The sequence below is a fragment of the Manis pentadactyla genome, chromosome 3, assembly GCF_030020395.1.
Source record: "Manis pentadactyla isolate mManPen7 chromosome 3, mManPen7.hap1, whole genome shotgun sequence".
In the NCBI taxonomy this organism is placed as follows: domain Eukaryota; kingdom Metazoa; phylum Chordata; class Mammalia; order Pholidota; family Manidae; genus Manis; species Manis pentadactyla.
In genome coordinates, this window is record NC_080021.1 from 70,911,448 (window position 1) to 70,936,917 (window position 25,470).

At 38.6% G+C, this 25,470-nt stretch overlaps 1 protein-coding gene and 1 long non-coding RNA gene across 2 annotated transcripts; one reads left to right on the top strand and one right to left on the bottom strand.

Annotated features, from left to right (window-relative positions):
• Window positions 1-1,786: 1,786 nt before the first annotated feature.
• Window positions 1,787-25,470, top strand: LOC118912830 (ankyrin repeat domain-containing protein 26-like). Its single transcript, XM_057498027.1, has 5 exons — window positions 1,787-2,651; window positions 5,250-5,364; window positions 5,526-5,699; window positions 18,279-18,385; window positions 25,268-25,470. Exons 1-5 carry the CDS (start codon window positions 2,563-2,565, stop codon window positions 25,440-25,442), a joined length of 660 nt encoding a protein of 219 aa, XP_057354010.1. The 5' UTR covers window positions 1,787-2,562; the 3' UTR covers window positions 25,443-25,470.
• Window positions 19,354-25,351, bottom strand: LOC118912796 (uncharacterized). The gene is made up of 4 exons (XR_008996298.1): window positions 25,235-25,351; window positions 21,823-23,358; window positions 21,301-21,533; window positions 19,354-20,524 (listed from the first exon to the last, which is right to left on the bottom strand). It is a non-coding gene; the product is annotated as an uncharacterized LOC118912796 (long non-coding RNA).

Below are 25,470 nucleotides of genomic sequence, written 5' to 3' on the forward strand. Positions count from 1 at the left end.
CAGTCCACATTTGAATAGAATGTTTGGGTTTTTTGTTAAATGCTCAGAGTGTGAAGAGCTTTTTGATTTAAAAAATTCATGGTTCTCTTGGAATCTTACATTTTTAATATGGAAGGCATCCTCAGAGGTCCCCTTTTATCTGAAAACTGATACCGATAAGCGGAAATTTAGGGTCTTCAAGATAGAAACTCTGTAAGAGTCTTTAACATGGTAATTTTCTTTAGTTAGTGTGTATTATTTAGCAAGCACAAGCCATGGTTGGGGCTCCTGGATTGGATTTTAAGGGGCTTGGTAAGGGGGATGGAGTATAAGACTGGATAAGCAAGAATAATTGATGTGGAGGCTTTTTAGAGGGAGACAGGATTTATCACTCAAGAAAGAACCTCAGGGGTTGGAGGAAATTTGTTGTTAGGTTCTATATTAGAACTCAGGAGACAGCAATGTTCAATGCTGAGTAAAGTGGAAAATGCACCCACTGTCATACAATTCAGTGTGGTACACTTAACTACTGGAATTTAGCATAAACCCCACAGGTTAAGAGGCTCAGACCCACAGCATCACCCCCACTTCAAAATCCCAAGTCCCCAGGCTACTTCCTCTTCTAACTTGGCTACAAGTTTGGGGATTCCCATGACTGTCCTTCAGGTTTGGTAATTCACTAGAATGACTCGGGAAAATGCTGTATTTAGGGTTATTGCTAATGTACTTCTAAAGGATATAAAGGGACAACCAGATGAAGATATGCCTTTCTTCTTTCCCCAAGGTCTACATGCTTTCCCCAAGCATGTCAACTTCTCAGTACATAGATGTGTTCACCAACCCAGAAGCTCTCTAAGCCTCATCTCAGAGTTTTTGTTTGCTAATGGGGTTTTCATTACGCAAGCATGATGGATGAAATCATGGGCCATTTGACAACTTGATTTCCAGTCTACCACCCTTTAATTTGGGAGGCAAGAACTCTTTTTAACTTGGCATAGTGATTACAAATAAATCTTAAATAATGTAGAGGTAAACACTGCCAAGAGAATACTGCAAAGGAAGAATAAGGAGAACTTTGGAGCTGTCATGATTATTGGAATATATTTTATAAAGAAGTTTGAGTACTGGTGCAAGAAGCAAACCCCATAGAAAAACTCAGAAACAAAAAACATGAGAGACTTTTTTTTATGTCCTTTTTTAAAATTAAGGTATCACTGATACACAATTTTATGAAGGTTTCACATGAGCAATATTATGGTTACTACATTCACCCATATTATCTAGTCCCCCCCACACACCCCATTGCAGTCACTGTCCATCAACATAGTGAGATGCTATAGAGTCACTACTTGTCTTCTCTGTGCTGCACTGCCTTACCCATGAACCCCCACACACCATGTGTACCAATCATAATACCCCTCAATCCCCTTCTCCCTCCCACCCTATCCATCGTCCCCCACCCCTCCCCTTTGGTAATTGCTACTCCCTTCTTAGAGTCTGTGAGTCTGCTGCTATTTTGTTGCTTCAGTTTTACTTGGTTGTTATACTCCACAAATGAGTGAAATCATTTGGTACTTGTCTTTCTCTGCCTGTCTTATTTCACCAAGCATAATACCCTCTGGCTCCATCTGTGTTGTTGGAAATCATGCAAGAGAATTTAATGTATGATAAAGTGATTTAAACTAGGTGAGAAAACAATTTAGGACAAGTGAATAACCGTTTTTTTTTTAACTTCTTAAGTAATAAATCTTGGGTTGAATAAAGATTTAATTGGAGGAAAATAAAAGCAAAGAAAATGTAAATCTAAAGCTGGCCCAAAGGGGAGGGCTTATTGGAGATTTTACTAGAGAACATGCATTCTTTTCTCATCAGTCTGTACTTGATGACACACTAACAGTCTCTGAGATGGAGAGAACTGCTTTCTGTTACTGCATCCTTGGAGACCACCTGAAGCCCAGCAGAATGTAGAAGAGGAATAAAGTGACGGATAAGGGGATTTAGAGTTTTTTAGGGAAGTTTTATGGGGAGGAGGCCTTCAGCATCCTGAAGTTACACACTGCTCTTGCCCCCGTACACAGCTTTTCCGTGTGGACTAGTCTACTTTCTGCCAATTTCCCAATTCAGCCACACACACACACCCCCCACTGAAGTTGAAGGGAACCCAATACTCCTCTCAAGCACTGTCTGAAATTAGCCTTGTCTGGGCCCAGCACATACACTCTCCACACCCTTGTTCTCTGAGTGCCCTGCCCTGTGATGTCATCTGGGCGGGGCACTTGTGTTGCCTGAAGTTATTGTGTGCTAACTGCTGACAGGGGTCTGGGCTATTGTGGCCCCTAGGTTGGCTCATACAGCACTAGTGCTGTGGAGCGGACGGCAGCAGGGGAGCTGAGGTCTCCTGAAGCCCGAGGCTTTGTTATGATGGAAAGGATATTTGGATCCTGGGGTCTGAAGTGTTGGCCATCTTTGAGCCCCTTCAGTAACCAATGTAGTGTCCATCCCACTAACATGGAGGGCGACTGCTGGGGAGTCAACTTGCAGGCCCAGTACCATATCTGAAGCAAAGATGTCAGAAAGATCCACATGGCTGCTAGTAAGGGCAAAGTAGCCAGAGTGCAGCAGATACTGTTTATGGGGAAAAGTGACTTAAATGACACGGACAAGAAGAACAGGTAAGAGGGGCTGGGAGGCCAGAGGAGGTCTGGGAGGAGGTGGGCGGACCTGGGAAAGCGCTCACCTTCCAGGCTCACCTGGGGAGCCGAGCCTCCTAGCGCCAAGGCCCCACAGGACCTGGGTCCCAGAAGCCTGTCAAGAGGTCTGGTGCCCATGCCCACATTATGAGCAGCAGAGCCAAAAACTAGCAGTTTCAGACCCACCCATAATTCTTACAGTGCACTTGACTGACAGTTTGGCAGTGATTTAACTAAACGTCACTAATAGAAAAATGGAGTATAGACAGCATTTTATTTTTAATGTATACATTTTCATACCTTATTAGATATTACAGAAAAGTGCATAATGGAATAAAAGTGCCTAACAAAAATATTGCATAAAAGTACATAATACATAATGAGAAAAATGAAAATTTCTGTAATTTGTTAACTTGTAAAAATTCTTTGGGTAAAATGCAATATCCATTTTATATGGGTACACACCTATATATACATCTATTATTTACTGATGGACCTGGGAAAGGAATTTTGAAGTGGGAAAATCTTTCTATTAAATAGGAATATTCATTTTCTCAAAATGTGTGCTCTTATATTTATTAATTTCACATAAATCAAATAAAAAATAATCATGGTTTTAAAAATTGGAGGTTCCTTATGCTGTCCTTCTTTTATTGCTGTGATGAGATTTAGGAAAGTCTTGTATATTAAACAAAGATTTGTCCTAGATATCAAAATGTGCTATAAATTATCAGAGTGTTGAGTTACTAAAAGTTGAAAAGACAGATAAATGAATGGAACAGAATGGAAAGTGACCAAATCCCCACATATATATGACTCAGAACTTGGTTCTGATAACATTTCACATCAGTAGGAAGAGGTGAATCATTTATAAATGGTGGAGAAATACCTCCTAATTATGTGGAGAAAAGTAGCCAGATTTTTATCCCACAAAAAGTTGTTCCAGATACAATTTGTAGTACCAGTGCATTTTTCTTTTTCTTTTTAAAAAATCTGTTCTGCAATGAATACATATAAAAATTATAGTGGAAGTTTATTATTAATGAAGTAATTCTGGGAGAATGCAGAAGTATGACTCTTGCACAGAGAAAAACTACTTTTAAAAAATGTTTCTGAGGATTGGTATCTTCTGACAACTTTTAGCCTGTTCAGAAATAAAGAATCTTTTTATCTGTGCCTATAGATTTTATTATGTATATGTTTAATTATGTACATGTTTTTATTATGTGTAGCTTTATTACCTTTATGTAAACAATTATTCACCAATTATTTTAGTTGCATCCTTGTGAGAATAAAAAATAGTAAATACAAAGAATGACTGTTACTATTGCAAAAGTTTAGAAAAGTTTAGTAGTGTCCTTATGAAAACAAAAATCAAAATAGCAAATATTACTATTGCAAAAGTATTGCCTTTATAAAAGATTTCTTTAAAAATACTGACCTCTCAAATAGCAATTCTACTCAGGATTCTTTCATTCTTAAACACTTCATGTTGCCCAGTGTGAGCAAAATGAAAAATTCTAAATTGAAGTGTTAGGATCTAATCTCATCTGAAGCTTTTCCTACTCCCTTTCAAACAAAAGCACTTCTGATCATATAAAATTGTAAAAGATAATGTTTACCTGCCTTCTTGAATGTTTATAACTGTATTCAGTCCTAAGTAGATCATTGCAAATATCTAATTTACAACCTGTAAATGTAAATATTGAATGAAACCAGCTATCCTTATCACTTGAATCTTCAGTTTCCTTTGGCTTAAAGTTTCATGAAAATCAAAATAGTCATTTTTAAAAATTTCTTCTGTTTGATATTTCAGAAGAACCATTATCCCATAATGCTTTTAAGAACCAGAATTTATTTAAATCCAAGCATGTGAACTGCAGTAGATCTGTTGTGTATACCATTATTTCATTTAACATAATTCACAATGGATTGTCTGATGCTGTACTATTTTATGCACCAGTAAATTTTTAAATGCCAATTAGTTGTCAGACATTATGAATTATAGTTGTATTCCAATGTGAGATGTTAAAATGTGAGAAAATGAGAATCTTAAAATCATTAAAATAGTGTTCACTCTAGTCCTTCAAACATTTTTGCAAAGTAGGCGTAATTATATCATTTTACTAAATTGGATGCTCTTTGTAAAGGAGTAGCAATAGTAATAATTATAACAATAGTATAACAATTGCTGACCTGCTGTTTGTGCTAGGAACTGTTCTAGAGCATTTAGCATAGATTCTTGTTTAAAGATAACAGTAGTATCCCATGAGATAACTTATTTTTATCCCCATGTTGATGAGGAAATTGAGGCACTGAAAGGCCAAGTGATCACTAAAGTGTAAGATTCAAACCTAAGGTGAGCTGAATCCCAAGGTCATGCTCTTACTATCAAATAGACTGCGCTTTCATTAATGTGGTGAGTGATACGGCTGATAAATACTGTACCTTCTCCAGAAAAAGGAAATTTTTGTTTTGAAGACATATGAATAACATGCTCTTTAATGTTTACAATCACATGAATAATTGTATGTTTTGAGAAGAGTCCATTTTTCCTAACAAGTCCATTCACTTTCCTAGGACTGCTCTGCATTTGGCCTGCGCCAACGGCCATGCAGAAGTGGTAACTGTCCTGGTACAGACAAAATGTGAGCTTAACCTCTGTGACAACCTAGAGAGGACACCCCTGATCAAGGTACGAGGAGCTGTTGATGCCAGCCTGAGATGGATTTGATGTAATAGCTGAGAAGAGAAATCAGTTTATCTCATTTAAATATAACTCACTGGTGAAACCTGTAGAGTGTCTACTTTGAAATCCAAGAATTTATACTGTGTTTCTTTGTGTAATACCTACAGGCCATGCAATGCCAGCAAGAGGAATGCGCATGTATTCTTTTAGACCATGGTGCCGATCCCAATGTGAGTGACATCTATGGCAACACTGCTTTACACTATGCAGCTTGTGGTGAGCGTGTAACAACAGTGGCACAGCTCCTTTCGCACAATGCAGACATCCAGGTGAACAACGAGGTATGCATCCACCAACTTTATCTACAAAAATTTGAATAACATATTTTTAATTTCTTTAGTAGCCATGGATGTATAAAATTATTTTACATATACATCTGTATGTGTGTGTATGTGTAGACACATACATATACTGCATACTCAACATCGGTCACTGTCACCGTGGAAACACCTCCAAAGCCAAGTCAGGGAGGGCTAGAGAAAGGTTGCCCATAGAGAGGGCAGAATAGTCTCCTGGGCCCCCTTTTCCCTAGGAGGACCTTCCCTTGAGTGCCTGGGAGGGGGTGGTAGGCTCAGAGCTCACAAAGGACTGAAGGCTGAGGGGCTGTAAGGTGATGGTGGAGGCTGACTGCTCTGCAGAGCCTTAGGAAATGGGTGCTGCTGGGGATGGGTGGGTGGAGAGGTGGAGAACTGGGACCAGGCCAGAGGAGCTGGGTGAGTGCATGTGGGATGTGGAAACGGCACACCACAGGCCCTGGGCACTCTGGGATGCCAGGGTTCAGAAGATCCAGTGAGGGGTTTGGGTCACGTCTTGACATCAGCAGGGCAATTCCCTTGTACTGGCAGCCGCTCTGCCAGCCATGTACCACCTTAGGGTTTCTCATATCACAGAGTAGCTCCTGCTCAGCCTCGTGCAGCTCCTCGCTGGCTTGTAGCTGTATGTAGGGAACAGGTGATGAAGAAGCTGATCTACCTGCTTTTTCTTCTGGACGTACATTACCTCCCAAGCTGCAGCCCCGACAGGTTAATATAGTTAGGGTCAATTTTACGTATTTGGAAAATCAAGCATTTCCTGACTGAAAATATTTTGAAATAACTAAGATTTCACTTAAAATAATGGCTCTTCTAAGGAAGCATTAGAGTACAGCTTTCTTGCATGCATTTATGGCAAATGTTTGTGAAAACACTGAATTTGTTGCAGTACAACTTTTCCTTCAAAGATTTTTTCCCCACCCAAGTTTTTTTCTAATTAGTGTAAAGCAACACAGGAAAGCAAAGTTTGTCTCGGAAACAGGCTTTATCTAAAACCCAAACAAAACAAATGCATTTTATAATATGAAATTGTGGCTGCTGTTGACAAGTTCCTATTTTATAAAAAAAGTGACTTATGTAAAAGCAATTCCTCTTTCACTGGCTAAAGTTTCAGAAGGAAAAAGGAAAGGGAAAAGGAGAGAGCAATCAGAAATATGCAGGCCAATTTGGAATTTTGGCACATGAAGGGAAAGAACAAGAAGAGGTTTTTTGTGTTTGCTTTTTCCTTCTCATTTTTCTCTGTTTGGGCAAGATGTCATCAGCCTTGAGGGAAAATAATTGTTAGTTTGGGAAAGAGGATGAATGGGTTGTAAACTTGCTTAGAGATTGACATTTTCAGGACTCTGACGAACCAGATTGGCAGAGAAGAGGTGGTGGTGAAGTGGGAAACGGGAAGATGATGTAATGAGCTGATATATCCTGTTCTCGCAGAAACAGCCACATAGAGGAGTTTATGAATAATGAAATCAAGTTACATTTTGGGTTTCTGTATGAGTCCCTGTTCTGCCCCCACCCAGGAAATTTAAACGCAGTTTTGCTAAGTGACCCATCTCTTGTGCTTTCCTTTCTTTGGCAAAATCCTCAAGTGATAGCAGGAATTGACCACCTTTATGAGCCATGAGAATGATGTGATTGTTCAGTGCATCAGTGCTCAGCTAGGATTGTGATGGTGAATCGAATTGCCTGGGAAACTTTTAAAAAACCTTAAAAACCTAGGCTGTCCCCTGAAGATTTTGACAAAGTCCAGTAAAGCCTGGATATATTTATTTCCAAATATTTCCTTGAGGTACAGGTACAACTCTTTTTTGTTGTTGTTATCATTAATCTACAATTACATGAAGAACATTATGTTTACTAGGGTCCCCCCTTCACTAAGTCCCCCCCACAAACCCATTATACTCACTGTCCATCAGCATAGTAAGATGTTGTAGAATCACTACGTGTCTCCTCTGTGTTGTACAGCCCTCCCCATTCCTCCCCACCCACATTATACATGCTAATCGTAATACCCCCTTTCTTCTTCCCTGCCCTTCTCTCTCCCTTCCCTCCCATTCTCCCCAGTCCCTTTTCCTTTGGTAACTGTTAGTCCATTCTTGGGTTCTGAGATTCTGCTGCTGTTCTGTTCCTTCCGTTTTTCTTTATTCTTATACTCCACATATGAGTGAAATCATTTGGTATTTGTCTTTCTCTGCTTGGCTTATTTCACTGAGCATAATACCCTCTAGCTTCATCCATGTTGTTGCAAATGGTAGGATTTGTTTTCTTCTTATGGCCAAATAATATTCCATTGTGTATATATACCACATCTTCTTTATCCATTCATCTACTGATGGACACTTAGGTTACTTCCATTTATTGGCTATTATGAATAGTCCTGTGATAAACATAGGGGTGCATCTGTCTTTTTCAAACTGGGCTGCTGCATTCTTAGGGTAAATTCCTAGAAGTGGAATTCCTGGGTCAAATGGTATGTCTATTTTGAGCATTTTGAGGATCCTCCATACTGCTTTCCACAATGGTTGAACTAATTTACATTCCCACCAGCAGTGTATGAGGGTTCCCCTTTCTCCACAACCTCACCAACATTTGTTGTTGTTTGTCTTTTGGTTGGTAGCCATCCTTACTGGTGTGAGGTGATATCTCATTGTGGTTTTAATTTGCATTTCCCTGATGATTAGTGATGTGGAGCGTCTTTTCATGTGTCTGTTGGCCATCTGAATTTCTTCTTTGGAGAACTGTCTGCTCATCTCCTCTGCCCATTTTTTAATTGGATTATTTGTTTTTTGTTTGTTGAGGTGCATGAGCTCTTTATATATTTTGGATGTCAAGTCTTTATTGGATCTGTCATTAACGAATATATTCTCCCATACTGTAGGGTACGTTTTTGTTCTATTGATGGTGTCCTTTGCTGTACAGAAGCTTTTCAGCTTGATATAGTCCCACTTGTTCATTATTTATTTTTTTTTCCTTGCCCTGGGAGATATGTTCATGAAGAAGTTTCTCATGTTTATGTCCAAGAGATTTTTGCCTATGTTTTTTCCTAAGAGTTTTATGGTTTCATGACTTACGTTCAGGTCTTTGATCCATTTCAAATTTACTCTTGTGTATGGTGTTAGACAGTGATCCAGTTTCATTCTCTTACATGTAGCTGTCCAGTTTTGCCAGCACCATCTGTTGAAGAGACTGTCATTTCGCCATTGTATGTCCCTGGCTCCTTTATCGTATATTAATTGACCATATATGTTTGGGTTAATGTCTGGAGTCTCTAACCTGTTCCACTGGTCTGTGGCTCTGTTCTTGTGCCAGTACCAAATTGACTTGATTACTATGGCTTTGTAGTAGAGCTTGAAGTTGGGGAGTGAGATCCCCCCACTTTATTCTTCCTTCTCAGGATTGCTTTGGCTATTTGGGGTCTTTGCTGTTTCCATATGAATTTTTGAACTATTTGTTCCAGTTCATTGAAGAACTGATACAACTCTGGCTTAAGAACTACTGAATGGATAAGTGTAATATATAAATTTGCAGATCTCACAAACTTAAGAAATCTCTAGAAGAGTTGGGGTTTGATAGGTTGCTACTTCCTTCAGCTCTCTCCTTTCTGACAATTTCAGCCTGACTTCCATCCTGCCCTACCTCTGTGCCTGAGAAGTTAAAAAAGAATATTACTGGCGATACCTGTTGGCTTAAAGAAAAACACGTTTTTCCTTCCTGCCATTAGTCATTCCCTAGCACTCAAAGAGTCATTAGTAATTTGCTTCTGGATATTCTTTTAATAAGTAGAGGCTGACCCTTGAAAGATTTTGTATCTTTTGGAGTCATTCGAGTCATTAGGCCAACAAATTGGTTATCACAAGCAGGGTTCTCTCGTTGCAGTAGTAGTAAATCATGGACATTCTTTTTAGCTGAAGTCGTGTGACAGACTGCCTCAGTATGTCTATTAAATTCATAGAGCCCTGGCATAATTAGAATTGTAATTTTAAACATTGAAATCCATGTAGTTAGTGACAATCGACATGGAAATTGTTTTAATGGTTTAGTTTCATTAGTCTTATGAACTATTTATCCATTTGATTAACAGTCTGGGAGAATTAAATAAAAATAGACTGTAGCTTTCTTAAGCATTGGAAAAATTGAGGTGGTATTATGAATCTTTTTTGTTTTTTATCAAATGTACAGCACGGTGGTTCAACAGTCCCCCTCCTCCTCCCTCCACTATCCCTGCCTAGTCCGCTTCCCCTAGGTAACCACTAGTCCCTTCTCAGTGTCTATGAGTCTAATGCTGTTTTGTTCTTTTTGTTCTGCTTTGTTTTTATATTCCACAAATAAGTGAAATCATATGGTATTTGTTTTTCTCCACCCAGCTTATTCTCCTTAGCATAATACCCTCAAGATGCATTCATGTTGTTCCAAATGGCAGGATTTTCTTTTCAGAGCAAAATAATATTCCATTGGGTATATATGTACGACATCTTTATCCTATCATCTACTGATGGATGCTTAGGTTGCTTCCACATCTTGGCTATTGTAAATGGTGTAGCAATAAACATAGGGGCGCATAAATGTTTTTGAATCAGAGACTTTGTTTTCTTCAGGCAAATTCCTAGGAGTGGAATTACTGGGTCAAATGGTATTTCTATTTTTAGTTTTTTGAGGACCCTCCATACTGCTTTCCACAGTGGTTGCACCATTTGCAGTCCCTCCAACAGTGTAGCAGGGTTCCTATTTCTGGATATTATGAATCTTAATAGCAATTTTTATTACATGTTGGGACCCAATTTTTTGGTAAACCATATGATACTAAAGAAATGGAAGATTTTTGCATACACATATTTGTTTTACATACAACCACGGGGAAATGTAACAAATATAAAAACATAAATATACTATAGACTAACTGTGGCCCCTGAATACATTTAGTTTGCCCCCATAAATTGAGTCAATATTTAATATGTAGGAGATTAATGCAGAAATCTGGGCTTCAGGCTTCTCCTGAAGAATCATATGTGCAACGTGGAACCCTGCCTACTGTGAGGTGTGCTGTGCAGAGGGCTGCCCCTTTTTCTGTTCTTCTGTCCCCACCTGGGGTCTTTACTTCCTTGAGTCACCTACTTCGCCTCTATAAGCATGGGGGGTTACTATTTGAGGTTACACTATTTTATAGTATTTTTTGGTAGAATTAATCTACAATTACACGAGGAACATTATGTTTACTAGAATCCCCCCAAACCAAGTCCCTCCCACAAACCCCATTACAGTCACTGTCCATCAGTGTAATAAGATGCTATAGAATCACTACTTGTCTTATCTGTGTTAAACCACCTTCCCCGTTACCCCCCATCAACATTATGTACACTAATCATAATGCCCCTTTTTCCTCTTATCCCTTCTCATCCATCTTAGCCAGTAGCTTTCCCTTTAAATAACTGTTAGTCCATTCTTGGGTTCTGCTGTTTGACGAGTCTGCTGTTGTTTTGTTCCTGATACTCCACAGATGAGTGAAATCATTTGATACTTGTCTTTTTCCGCCTGGCTTATTTCACTGAGCATAATACCCTCTAGCTCCATCCCTATTGTTGCAAATGGTACGATTTGTTTTCTTCTTATGGCTGAATAATATTCCATTGTGTATATGTACCACATCTTCTTTATCCAGTCATCTACTGATGGACACTTAGGTTGCTTCCATTTCTTGGCTATTGTAAATAGTGCTGCGATAAACATGGGGTGCATGTCTTTTTGAAACTGGGCTCCTGCATTCTTAGGGTAAATTCATAGAAGTGGAATTCCTGGGTCAAATGGTATTTCTATTTTTAGTTTTTTGAGGAACCTCCATACCGCATTCCACAAAGGTTGAGCTGATTTACATTCCCACCAGGAGTGTAGAGGGTTCCCCTTTCTCTACATCCATGCCAACATTTGTTCTTGTTTGTCTTTTGGATGTTGGCCATCCTAACTGCTGTGAGGTGAAATCTCATTGTGGTTTTAATTTGCATTTCTCTGATGATTAGTGATGTGGAGCATCTTTTCATGTGCCTGTTGGCCATCTGAATTTCTTCTTTAGAGAAGTGTCTCTTCAGCTCCTCTGTCCATTTTTTAATTTTAATTGAGTTATTTGCTTTCTGTTTGTTGAAGTGCCAGAGCTCTTTGTATATTTTGGAAGTCAACCCGTTATCGGATATGTCATTTGTAAATATCTTCTCCCATACTGTAGGATACCTTTTTGTTCTATTGATGGTGTCCTTTGCTGTACAGAAGCTTTTTAGTTTGATATAGTTCCACTTGTTCATTTTTGCTTTTGTTTCCCTTGCCCATGGAGATATGTTCATGAAAAACTTGCTCGTGTTTATATTCAAGAGAGTTTCTGCCTATATTTTCTTCTAAGAGTTTTATGGTTTCATGACTTAGATTCAGGTGTTTCATCCACTTTGAGTTTACTTTTGTGTATGGAGTTAGTAATCCAGTTTCATTCTCTTACATGTAGCTGTCCAGTTTTGTCAACACCAGCTGTTGAAGAGGCTGTCATTGTCACATTGTATATCAATGGCTCCTTTATTGTATATCAATTGACCATATATGCTTGGGTTAATCTCTGTACTCTCTATTCTGTTACACTGGTCTATGGTTCTGTTCTTTTGCCAGTATGAAATTGTCTTGATTATTTTGATTATTGTGGCTTTGTAGTAGAGGTTGAAGTTGGGAAGTATGATCCCAGCTGCTATATTCTTCTTTCTCAGGATTGATTTGGCTATTTTGGGGGACTTTTGTGGTTCCATATGAATTTTAGAACTATTCCAGTTCATTGAAGAATGCTGTCAGTATTTTGATAGGGATTGCATTGAATCTGTAGATTACTTTAGGCAGGATGGCCGTTTTAACAATATTAATTCTTCCTACCCAAGAGCATGGGATGAATTTTCATTTATAGGTATCCTCTTTAATTTCTCTTAAGACTATCTTGTAGTTTTCAGGGTATAGGACTTTCACTTTCTTGGTTAGGTTTATTCCTAGGTATTTTATTCTTTTTGATGTAATTGTGAAAGGAATTGTTTTCCTGATTTGTCTTTCTGCTAGTTCATCATTAGTGTATAGGAATGGAACAGATTTCTCTGTATTACATTGGTGGTTACCAAAGGTTCAAGGGTCAACATCCATTCATGATAAAAACTCTAAACAAAATGGGTATACAGGGAAATACCTCAACATAATAAAGGCCATATACAACAAACACTTAGCCAACATTATATGTAACAGAGAGAAGTGGAAAGCTTTTCCTCTAAGATCGGGAACAATACAGAGATGCCCACTCTCCCTGCTTTTATTCAAAATAGTACTGGAGGTCCAAGCCACTGGGGAGGATGGGTGGGCAGGGAGGGATAAGGGGGAGGAAAAATGAATGGGGCATTATGATTAGCATGTATAATGTGGGAGGGGCACAGGAAGGGCTGTGCAACAGAGAAGACAAGTAATGATTCTACAGCATCATATTACACTGATGGACAAAGACTGTAATGGGGTTTGTCGGGGGGACATGGTGATGGGGAAGTCAAGTAAACATAATGTTTCACATGTAATTGTAGATTATTGATACCAAAATAATAAACAAATAATTAAATAAATAAAGATCATTAACATGCTCATGGAGATACAGAAAAATATTCAAGATCTCAGGAACAAGTTTAGGATGGAGATCCAATCGTTGAAGAACACAATGGAGGGTATTAAAAGCAGGTTAGATATGGTGGAGGAGACGATAAATGAAATAGAAATTAGGGAAGAGGAATACAAAGAAGCTAAGGCACAGAGAGTAAAAAGGAACTCTAAGACTGAAAGAATACTGAAAGAACCCTGTGACCAATCAAAATGGAACAATATTCATAATAGAGGGGTACCAGAAGAAGAAGAGAGAGAAAAACAGATAGAAAGTGTCTTTTAGGAAGTAATTGCTGAAAACTTTCCAAATCTGGGGAAGGAGATAGTCTCTCAGGCCATGGAGGTGCACATGCCTCCCAAACACAAGGGACCCAAGGAGGAAAGCACCGAAACATATAATAATTAAAATGGCAAAGATCAACGATAAGGACAGAGTATTAAAAGCAGCCAGAGAGAGAAATAAGATCATATACAAAGGAAAACCCATCAGGCTATCATCAGACTTCTCAGTAGAAACCTTACAGGCTGGAAGGGAGTGGCATGATGTATTTAATGCAATGAAGCAGAAGGGCCTCAAACCAAGAACACTTTGTGTGGCAAGATTATCATTTAAATTTGAAGGAGGGATTAAACAATTTCCAGATAAGCAAAAGATGAGAGAATTTAGCTCCCAGAAACCATCTCTACAGTGTATTTCGGAGGGACTGCAATAGATGGAAGTGTTCCTGTGTTTAAATAGCTTTCACCAGAGGTAATAAAAAGGAATAGACAAAGAGTACAGAATATGATGCCTAATATATAAAGAATGGAGGAGAAAAGGAGAGAAAAAGTAAAAAAGAACCTTTAGATTGTGTTTGTAATAGCATACTAAGTGAGTTGTTAGACTCTTAGATGCTAAGAAAGTTACCCTTGAATCTTTTTTTTTTATTTTGGTACCATTAACCTACAATAACATGAGGTACATTACGTTTAGTAGACTACCCTCATCACCAAGTCTCCCCCAAAAACCACATTACAGTCACTGTCCATCAGCGTATTAAGATGCTGTAGAATCACTACTTGCCTTCTCTGTGTTGTACAACCCTATCTGTTCCCCACCCCCACACATTTGTACATGCTAATCATAAAGCCCCTCTTTTTTTTTTTACCCCCCTTAATCCTCCCTTACCATCCATCCTCCGCAGTTCCATTGGGAAACTGTTAGTAACTGTTAGTCCATTTCTGGGTACTGTGAGTCTGCTGCTGTTTTGTTCCTTCAGTTTTTCCTTTCTTCTTATATTCCACATATTAGTGAAATCATTTGGTATTTGTCTTTCTCCGCTTGGCTTATTTCACTGAGCATAATACCCTCCAGATCCATCCATGTTGTTGCAAATGGTAGGATTTGTTTTCTTCTTATGGCCAAATAATATTCCATTGTGTATATGTACCACATCTTCTTTATCCATTCATCTACTCATGGACACTTAGGTTGCTTCCATTTCTTGGCTATTGTAAATAGTGCTGTGATAAACATAGGGGTGCATCTCTCTTTTTCTAACTGGGCTGCTGCATTCTTAGGGTAAATTCCTAGAAGTGGAATTCCTGGGTCAAACGGTATTTCTATTTTGAGCTTTTTGAGGAACCTCCATATTGATTTCCACAATGGTTGAACCAATTTACATTCCCACCAGCAGTGTAGGAGGGTTCCCCTTTCTCCATAACCTCGCCAACATTTGGTGTTGTTTGTCTTTTGGATGGTGGTGATCCTTACTGGTGTGAGGTGATATCTCATTGTGGTTTTAATTTGCATTTCTCTGATTACTAGCGATGTGGAACATCTTTTCATGTGTCTGTTGGTCATCTGAATTTCTTCTTTGGAAAACTGTCTGTTCAGCTCCTACACCCATTTTCTAATTGGATTATTTCCTTTTTGTTTGTTGAGGTGTGTGAGCTCTTTATATATTTTGGATGTCAACCCTTTATCAGATGTGTCATTTATGAATATATTCTCCCATATACTGTGGGATACCTTTTTGTTCTATTGATGGTGTCCTTTGCTGTACAGAAGCTTTTCAGCTTGATATAGTCCCACTTGTTCATTTTTGCTTTTGTTTCCCTTGCCTGGGGAGATATGTTCATGAAGAAGTTGCTCATGTTTATGTCCAAGAGATTTTTGCCTATGTTTTTTTCTAAGCGTTTTATGGTTTTGTGCCTTACATTCAGGTCTTTGATCCATTTCAAATTTACTTTTGTGTGTGGGGTTAGACAATGATCGAGTTTCATTCTCTTACAATGAGCTGTCCAGTTTTGTGAGCACCTGCTGTTAAAGAGGCTGTCATTTCCCCATTGTATGTCCATGGCTCCTTTATCATATTATTATTTGACCATATATGTTTAGGTTAATGTCTGGAGTCTCTGTTCAGTTCCACTGGTCTGTAGCTCTGTTCTTGTGCCAGTACTAAATTGTCTTGATTACTGTGGCTTTGTAGTGGAGCCTGAAGTTGGGGGGCAATATCTCTCCCCACTTTTTTTTTTATTCAGGATCTTTGGTGGTTCCATATGAATTTTAGAATGATTTTTATTTTAAAATCTCAGGAAGATTCATGATGTCAATTTCATTGGAATCTTTCTCAGGTGTATTCATAATTTTGCTTTGAATCAGGTTCCTTTGACAGTTCATAATTCATCTGTGGTGCCCTAAAGTGCCCAGAAGCTGTACTCTCTGGAGCTTCTCAGCCCCTGTCATGATGTCGGGGGCTGCAGGGGAGCTGTGTTGGTGCCTGGGGGCATGGAAGAAAAATGATGTTTCCGGCTTCCTGGCTGCTATGCCTGTCTCCACTGCCAGAACCAGTGGGCCAAACACACAGGTGTAAGCCTCTGTGCTTTGTGGTTGTAGCTTCCATGGGCGGGGCTTCTGTCTGGCTGTTCTGACACCAGGGCAGTGGTTGCCTGTTTATGAGCCTGAACCAGTTGCAGGCTAGCCGGGAGTAAGACACAGCATGCTATGTATCATTGCAGGGGCCTTGGAGCTGTGTAGCCAGCCATGGGGATGGAGAGCCTCAAGATCATTTAAGCTCCCAACCTTCTGGGTGGAGTCCACCCAATTTTGTCTACCTGTCCTTTCTCCTGAGCAGTAAGCTCTGCCAAATCCTTGCCCCTTTAGCGTCCTCTCACTTTTAGGAAGTCTCTCAGACTGCCTACCCAGATCAGCTGGATATGAATCCCTGTTTTCCACTAGCAGCTGGAATGTCCATCTCTTGAGGTATTCCGCCTGTCTTAGCTTTCCAACCGCACTAAATCAGAGCACCATGCAATGTAAGGTTGTGCTCCCAGAGCAGATCTCCAGAGCTAGGTGTTCAGCAGTCCCAGGCCTCCACTCCCTCCTCGCTCTTTTTCCCTTCCTCTTCTGGTGAGCTGGGGTGGGGTAAGGGGATCGGTCCCACCAGGTCAGGTATGTTACCCTGTTCCATGAGGTCTGTTCTTTTCTCCAGGTGTATGTAGTCTGGTGCCACCTTCTTTCCTGTTGCTCTTTCAGGATTAGTTGTATTAATTGTATTTTCATATTACATGTGGTTTTAGGAGGAGGTCTGTGTCTTACCTGTCACACCGCCATCTTTTCTATGAGTAGTTTTTAAAATATTTACATGTAGTATAGTATAGGTAATCCTATTCCCATTGGAATGTCTATAAACCTGATGAGGTTGATCATGGTTATAGTCAGTTAGGTTATATGTTTAGTGCAGAAAATATTATATCTTTCCCCTCAGCATTGTTCCTTAAAAATGCAAGTGATTTAGTAACTTCCATTATACTACACATAATCCATAGAGATCAGTATTAGAAGTTTTATTGATAAGCCATTATATTTTTATTTGATTCATATTTTGCCTGGAATATAATTTTAAGTAGCAATTAAAATGGAAACCAGAATAAAAAGATTTTTGAAAAAATGTGGGGTCCCAGAGTTATCATTACAATTGAGGTTAAAATTTCATATTGAGCTTAATAACAGCAAAGATAAAACAAAACTCTCTTCTTATTATAGGATAAAACCCATGGACCATTTAGTAATAAGCAATTGTTTCATTTGAAGCCTGTTTCTTTTAATTCAGAGCGCACTTCCTAGTGACCCATTCGAAGCTGTAGTGCCTGACATTGACATCTTGGAACCTGACACCATTGATAGAAGTGAATCAGGCAATTTTGTAAACATGGGAAAAACCTTCGTTTTTACTGGAAAGCTGACAAAACTATTCCTGAAACACTTAAATCCTCAAATGTTAATGTTTGCAACAGAGAAATATTGGGCAGATAGGGAGTAAGCAAAGTTAAACAGATTTCTTTAGTACTGCACATATAAAGCACAGTTTAAAAATATTTCTCAAATATAGATCATGGAATCTTCACTGGGGCATAGTCATTAACTTCTGGTAAAGTACATATTCTTTGGAATAATTATTGTAAGAAACACTACCCTATAGAGAATCACTTAGGTTATTAACTCAGTAAAAATAGTTAAAGCACTTCCTACTACATTTTATAGCTTGGAGGTATAGAGAGATTAAGAAATAGCCGCTGCCCTCCAGAAACTCTTGGTTTAGATGGAAGCAGTACGGCAAGTACAGCACACCATGGTCAATACTGTGATGGGAAGCAAAGACTTTCTGGGAAGACTTCAGTGTTTGCAGTGAGTTGTGGAGAATGCCTTTGCAGGTAGTCTGTCGAAGAGGTGTAGAGGAAGGGCGTTGCCAGAGAAGGAGCAGCAGGTGAAAACTGAGGGCTGAGAAGGAAGGGGCCACTTTTTATTTTCCTTCTATATTTATATATGTTTAAGGGCAGAGGGTCTTTCATAAGTTTTTAATTCAGTTTAGAAATATGTGGTTTTGTAAGTTATAAATTGTTTTTGCTGTTTTACAGGAAGGCTTCACACCACTTTTGCTTGCTATAAGGCAAAGAAAGTATGAAATGACAAAGTATTTACTAACTGAAGGAGCAAATGTACATGCTGTTGATAACAATAAAAGGTACAGTATTTTTTTTTAAACCTTATATTTCTCTAGTGTTGTGATAAACACATCAGAAGATTAAGTGGAAGATTAATTGATAATTACATAGTGGAAAATATGAACACATCATTAATTAGTAGAAAAGCAATGATTCTGACTAGGCAGCAGTCTATACAGCAGGGTTCTTTTACAATATTAGCTGATGACATTTGAAATCTGATTTTTTCGCTGATGATTTTTAGATTAGCTAAAGGGTGGGTTTCATATTGGTTTTTATAAAGTACAGGCTCTTTAGTTTAAAGACACGATTTTGAACTTTTGAACTCTTTTATAGTATTTTTTTACCTGTACTTTACATACGTTTTTTCCTAAGATGCTTGTTGAGCATAAAAAGGAATTGATTTTTGTCTTTTGGATGTGTCTTTGCTTTAAGTTGCTTTCTTTAAAGAATACTGATGTTACTAGGTTATTCTTAAGTGACTGTTAATGACTATTACCAGATACTGTGGGCTCATCCGTTTTTATCCTTTTTCACTTCTAGTATATTTTGATGTTTTTATTTTTCATTGGTATGGTAGAAGGAAGAAAGATAGCTTTAATTGAACAAAGTTTCCATTTACTGAAGACAAGTCATAGGTGGGCGATAAAGACAAAAGAGGTTGGCTTTAGATTCTCACAAGACTGGGTGTGATACCTAGCTCTCCTGCTTGCTAGGTGTGTGACCTTGGGAACATTACTTATCAGCACCACTATATTTCATATGAAAAAGAATTATACTCCAAGGGTGGTTGTGAATAAGATTATAGATACATCATTCAGTTTAGTACCTAGCACATAGCATCTTAACTGCAACTATGAGTATTACCATTATTACTAATATTGTTATAAGCCTGCAAATAGCTTTAATGTATCTGACTTCTGTCTTTGAAGTATAATATATCAGACTAAGGAAGAAATGGGAGCCATCCTATAGTGGGTGTGAAATGGCATTTCACTGTGGTTTTGATTTGCATTTTTCTGATGAATAATGTTGTTGAGCAGCTTTTCCTATGCTTATTATCCATTCAGGTATCTTCTTTGAGGAACTGCCTGTTTGATTCCTTTGCCTATTTTAATATTGGACTGTCTTCTTCTAAGTGAACTGTAAGAGTTATTTCTATATTCTAGATACAGATCCCTTACCAGATAAAGGGTTTTCAAGTATTTTCTCCTATTCTATAGCTTGCCTTTTCACTGTCCTGATGAATCCAGTTAATCTGCTTTTCTCCTTTGGTGTCATCTAAGAAACCATTGCCAAATCCAGTCACAAAGATACACATCTTTGTTTTTTCCTATGAGTTTTATAATTTTTGCGCTTACATGTTGAGTTAACTTTGTATATATGCTATGAAGTAGAGGTCTGATTTTATTCTTCTGTATGTGGATATTCAGTGGCCCCAGTACCATGGGTTAAAAAGATTATTCTTGACCCATTTAACCTTTTGGCACCCTTGTTGAAAATCAGTTCACCAGAGTTTATTTTGTATCCCCAATTCTAATACGGTTGCTGCATGTCTGTCCTTTTGCCAATACCAAATCAAATATTGTGAGGACTCTTTCACGGTCATCTTGCATATTACCACTTGCTTCTCTCAGCTCATGCAGACACTTTTAGCTTCAGAGAGCCTTTGTCCAGCTTGTGCCCTGCTGACTGTGCCATGATGGGAAGTCAGGCTAACAACAAAGGTAGAGCCCATTCCCTTTCTTTTCTCCATTCACACCTTTAGTCTCTCATCAGTGTCCCTCCACCTCACTCCCATTTGCATGTCTGGGTCACAGGATCTGCTGGCTCAGTCTGTGTAGTTCATTATGTTTCAGTGACTCACTATAGGGCATAGACTGATCCATAGATTTCACCATCTAGGAACGAAGAGATGAAGTCTGGGCTTTTGGCTTTCTCTTTGGAAGTCTTGCTAATCTGTCATCTTTCTATTCACAATTAAATCTTCTTTTGACCTGGTTCTTATGTGTAATCCTGAGGCCAACCTTGTTCTTGGTGCTGATCCTATATTCTCAGAAACCTCAGTTCTCTGTATCCACCTCCTTTTACTTAAATCGAAAGAGATGGATAGCTGTACTTTATAGCTCAATGCATAATTGACAGAATCCTATTTCTTCCTATCCCAAGAAAAAAAACGTCAAGAGTACAACTCTTAAAAGTGAGGTAATTATTCAACCAAGTCATTGAATAAACAATTGACTTAATCAGAATTTCAAAGCTAAATTGTATTATAGGGAGAAGTACTACGGTGCAACATAAAGATGAGATGGAGATACTGACAACCTTGAGGTTAAGATAAAGGAGAAATTGTACTTAAATAGCCCAAAGGACACTGCATTTATTTTACTACTGAGAAGATTAAAAATGATTCCTTAATGTTCTCTTTATTTCCTCACTGAGTAAAGGAAAATGAAGATTTTGTGGTAGACAGTACTCCATGCTGTCTATTAGAATTTCAGTTAATTAAAATCAGATCAAAGGCTTCATTTTTGGCTACTAAAGTATTTCAGTTGTTATTCTTTAAATCCTGTGTCTCTCCTTGCTTACCAGTCTTCCCTATCCCCTAACTTGAGGAAAAGTTCTGAAGAGGCATATATGCCTAGGGGTAAGAATTTGTAATTGAAAGGAACCCTGAAAAAACTTCTTCGGTCTTCTAGTCATCTGCTTCTTCTCATTAGCATTGTTTTCCATTAATAAATTAATCTCAACACTTACTATGACCCATTTTAAAGGGGACTCATTTCTACTGTTTGGCACCCTTGTTGAAAATCAGTTCACCACAAATAAGTTAGTTTTCATATTATCCCTTTTTTCACCACTTTTCTGTTTATCTGTTTTACCCTAATAAACTCCCAGGTTCAGTAGCTTAAATAACATTATCTTATTCACAAACCTCCGTCAGGAAAGTGTGGCCAGGACAGCTTGTCTCTGCTTCCTTCAGCTGTAGCTGGGACAGCTTGAAGGCTGAGGCTGGAGTCATTTGGAGGCTAGTTCACTCACATGTCCGATTGTTGGCGCCAGGCCCTGGCTGGGACTTTAGTTGGGCGGGGCAGCTGGAACACCTGGCCTATCCCAGCCAACCAGCCTTGGAATTCATACAGCATCACCTTCCCTATATTCTGTTCACTGGGAGCAAGACAGTAGGGTTGGCCCATATCCTTCCTTTTTTAAAGGAATCAATGGAATTTTGAAAAGTACAGACACATTTAAAAAACACAATTTTACATAAAAAACACACTCCAATCACTATGTTATATACTTGAAACCAGTGTAATATTGTATGTCAACTATACTTGAAATAAAAAAGCCAAACAGACAACAACAAAAGTATATATCCATGTGGCCAAAACACTGGTCAAGATATATAAAACATTTCCATAAAAAAAGGAAAAGAAAACAAGAAAAACACACTCACCCCTACCCTGTACCTGCATGCCAAGCCTCAGTGACGATGGCATCCAGTTCAGGCTGGAGTCTGAGATCTTACATCTTCATCAGGTGCAGATGGGACAGGAGCCTGGGCTGTGGTTTCTACAGTTTAGCCCTTGGAGTACAATTCCTCTCAATACAGAAATTGAGAACTGAAGAGCCAAGTTATCTACCACCACCCACAGAGCCAACATTCTGCTGACCTGCTCAAGACTCTCATTCAGAATGCAAAATGGGAGACACATTAGTCCATAGCAATTCTGAAGGGCAGCCTGCTGCAGGCTGCTAGTTCTTTGAGGAAGACTTAGTCCTAATCATGGGAATGCCCCTCCATGGCCCTTTGCTGTGCCTCTGAGCTCTCAGTTCTGTCCTGTTCATAAGAGATGACCTGTGTTTGCATCTGTTTTCTCAGCCTGCCTCCTCCCTGTAGAACTTCTAAGACCCAAAGGCCTCTCTCTTTTCATTTGTATTCTCTCCGTCTCTCTCAGTCCAGGCTACCAGGCAGTGTTTTTGCTAATACCGTTTTTAAAAACCTTGAGTTTCCTGTGAATTTTATTGGGGTTCATGCCAATAGGAAAGGGACCCTCGAGTCATTTTGAGATAAGCTCTTCACTTTGGGCTTCCTGTGAAGCTGTTTTAGGATGGTGCCTTAAAATGTATAAACTCTGAAGCTCCTTAGAAGAATTTGAGGCACCACCATAAATCTTTCTGAGATCCTAACAAAGGATTTTACAGTCTTGGCTGCAACCTTAGGCCGTGTTTTTTCCTGGCAGCACCCTGGATTTGGTCTTAGTTCAGAAGTCATTTCTTTTAGAATTATTTGGCAATTAGACATGAGGAAAGGCTGTAATTGGGAAACAGATATCTGACCCTAGTAAGCCCTAGTTCCTTTATGTGTAAAATTCTTCAGCTTATCTTGCTCATTGATCTTTACTTCCAGCTGCTTTGGAGCAAGAGTCCCCTTTCCTCCAGGTTCCAGTGTCACTGTCTTTCCCTGCCTAGAAGCCCTTGCTGTCAGCCCCTTCAGGGGCCGTCAGGCTTCCACTAACAGGCTCCCGGAGGCCCTGCTGGTTTTCATTCTGACTCTTCTCCACCTCCTTTCAGGTTCTGCCTATTGCCCTGTTCAAAGGCACTCTTTATGTGTTTTAGTTGTTTTGTTTTGTTTTTAGTGGCAGCACCCCATTTTAAATATCAGTATCTGTGCCAGTTATTTATTGCTGCATGATGAACCACCTCAAAACCCAGTGGCTCAAAACAATGCTTGTTTTGTTCACAAATCTACAGTTTAGGCAAGGTGAGGCGAGGCGAGCTTCTTTCTTCTCCACTTGGCTTCAGCTGGGATGACACACCACTGGGGACTAGAATCACCTAAAGGTGCCGCATGCACTTGTTTGGCAGTTGAAGTCAGCTTTTGGCTGGCACGGAAGCTACATCAGTCTCAGTTGGCACATCTCTGTGAGGATTCAGTAGGTGCCCTGGGGTGCTTCACAGCAAGGTGGCTGGGCTCCTCGGGTGAGCCTCCCTAGAGGGAGAATATCAGATGGAAACTGTATTTAAACTTTCTAACCAAGCCTAAGGTTCACACAGCAGTTCCACCATATGCTCTTCACTAGAAACCAGGTAGTAAGGCCACACACATGAAAGGGGAGGGAATTTCACAGGAAATGTAAAATTTGTAAGAATTTGTAAAAACCACATCCACTCACCTTGTCTTACCAAATAATCACTGTATCTAAACAAAAGTAGTTCTTCCCAGCTCAGTATCGCTGAAATTACAACAGGTTTTCTTTTTGTTAATTATGTTTTCTTACTTGGTGGTAAGAAACAAAAGATATCAAGATAGCACTATGGAGCTGTGGTATCATTCAAAAAAATGTATGGATCATCTCACTAAAATTCCAAAAATTCCATATTGGGAGGTATGAATTCTCCTTAACTGTGACAATCCTTTCCTTGGAAACTGATTTGAATTAGCATAAAACATTTATAGTTGAAAAAGCTTATGGCATTAGAATATGTATTTATAGATCATTAGAGTCTTATTTTGGGAGGCATTTATTGAGTTAGGCTTAAATAACTCAATGTGATACTTCTGAAGCTTTTTTTAAAAATTATGAAGTGTTAGTATGGGGGACCTTTCCTACTGAGAGGTGACATATAATAACTTTATGGAGCAATGACATGGGAAATTATATAAAAATATAAGCATAAAACCAAGTGCAAATGTTGTAATGGCAAAAATGACAGCAAAGGGTGAAAAGAAAGGAGCGACACACAGCAATTCACTGGAGAATTCCGCTTTATTGGGGAAAGGTGCTGGGTTATATAGAAAGGGGCATGGGGTGATTGTGGTGTTACTTCTACGGGGCAGGTGGCTATTGGCTAGGTGCTGGGAGTGGGAGTGGGGAGAGAGGTGATTGGTCTTTAGGTGGCGCCGTCGGGAACTGAGGACCCGGAAGAGAAGCTGGAAGTTCGCCATCTTACTGGTGGGGGCCCTTCAAAGGGTGTATTATTTTGACAACTGGTGGTTTTAATTTTGTTCTTGATTTTCTGAGTAATTAAAGGTTCAGTGTTCTAAGACTCTACTATGGTATGAGTAACATTTTATTATAACTTAATTTATTTTAAAATTTGATACTGGCTTTGACTTGGGCTATTCTCAGTCTACCTTCATTACCAAACTCACTTATTTCATTCATGTACGTTGTTGATCTTTCAACAAAACTAGAAGTTTCATCTTTAGAAATCAGAAACCTTAAAACTAACATGGCAGTGATTCCACTAGAACACAATAAGATGGAACAGTACAGACGGGACACTGAAGAAAGAGCAAGACAGAAAACAGAAAAATTAAAAGAAGTCGATTGATTTTTACAGGTTAATTTATTAATCTGTATTGTGCCTTAATTCATCTCCCTGCCGATTACATTTTGGATATATACATTTATCTCTGTTTCCTCTACATTTATGCCAATTGGTTTTATAGATTTTTGGAAGGATGGTAGCATGTTTTTCTCCTAAATATTTCAGTTTCCATCATTATCACAAAATCCATCTTTCACAATCATTCTCATTAGACAATCATTAAAAAATTTTAAGACTGGTTGGGTATAAGACAAGAAGAAAAGGAAATTGTGATTTAAAAAGTATACCATACTCTTGGATTATATTGTTTAAATATTTTAATTATAGATTGTTATTCTTTGAAATGTGAGATTATATGAGTACTAAAATAAGAATGATTCAACCTTATTTTTATAATGCAGATTTAATTCAGATGAGGTTAAGTTAAATATATTAAACTTCAGGTCTTTTTTTCACATTTAAAATTGCTTTCTGAAACACTGAGTCAAAACTAAGGGAAACAAATATGCTATAATTATTCAGATTATACTTACTTAAAAAATGCATTCTTTTAATTTGCTTTAAAGGATGAATCACAGAAGAGATTACAGCAGTGGAGATAGAAGTATAATTCTTCATTTAGAATGCAAATGGGACTCTGAATTAAAGATCTGGAATTTCAACTCTCCAAAAACGTTTCTCAAGAAGATTCTATTAAAGCTGAATTGGAGAAATATAAACAATTATACTGAGAAGAAGTAAATACCAGCCTGTCATTGGCAAATCAACT

Excerpts from the sequence above, each read along its gene's own strand:
- LOC118912830 (XM_057498027.1), top strand. The coding sequence starts at position 2,563 with ATGGCTGCTAGTAAGGGCAAAGTAGCCAGAGTGCAGCAGATACTGTTT. Across the intron at positions 2,652-5,249 it reads GACACGGACAAGAAGAACAG|GACTGCTCTGCATTTGGCCT; the intron begins GTAAGAGGGGCT and ends TCACTTTCCTAG. Across the intron at positions 5,700-18,278 it reads ACATCCAGGTGAACAACGAG|GAAGGCTTCACACCACTTTT; the intron begins GTATGCATCCAC and ends GCTGTTTTACAG.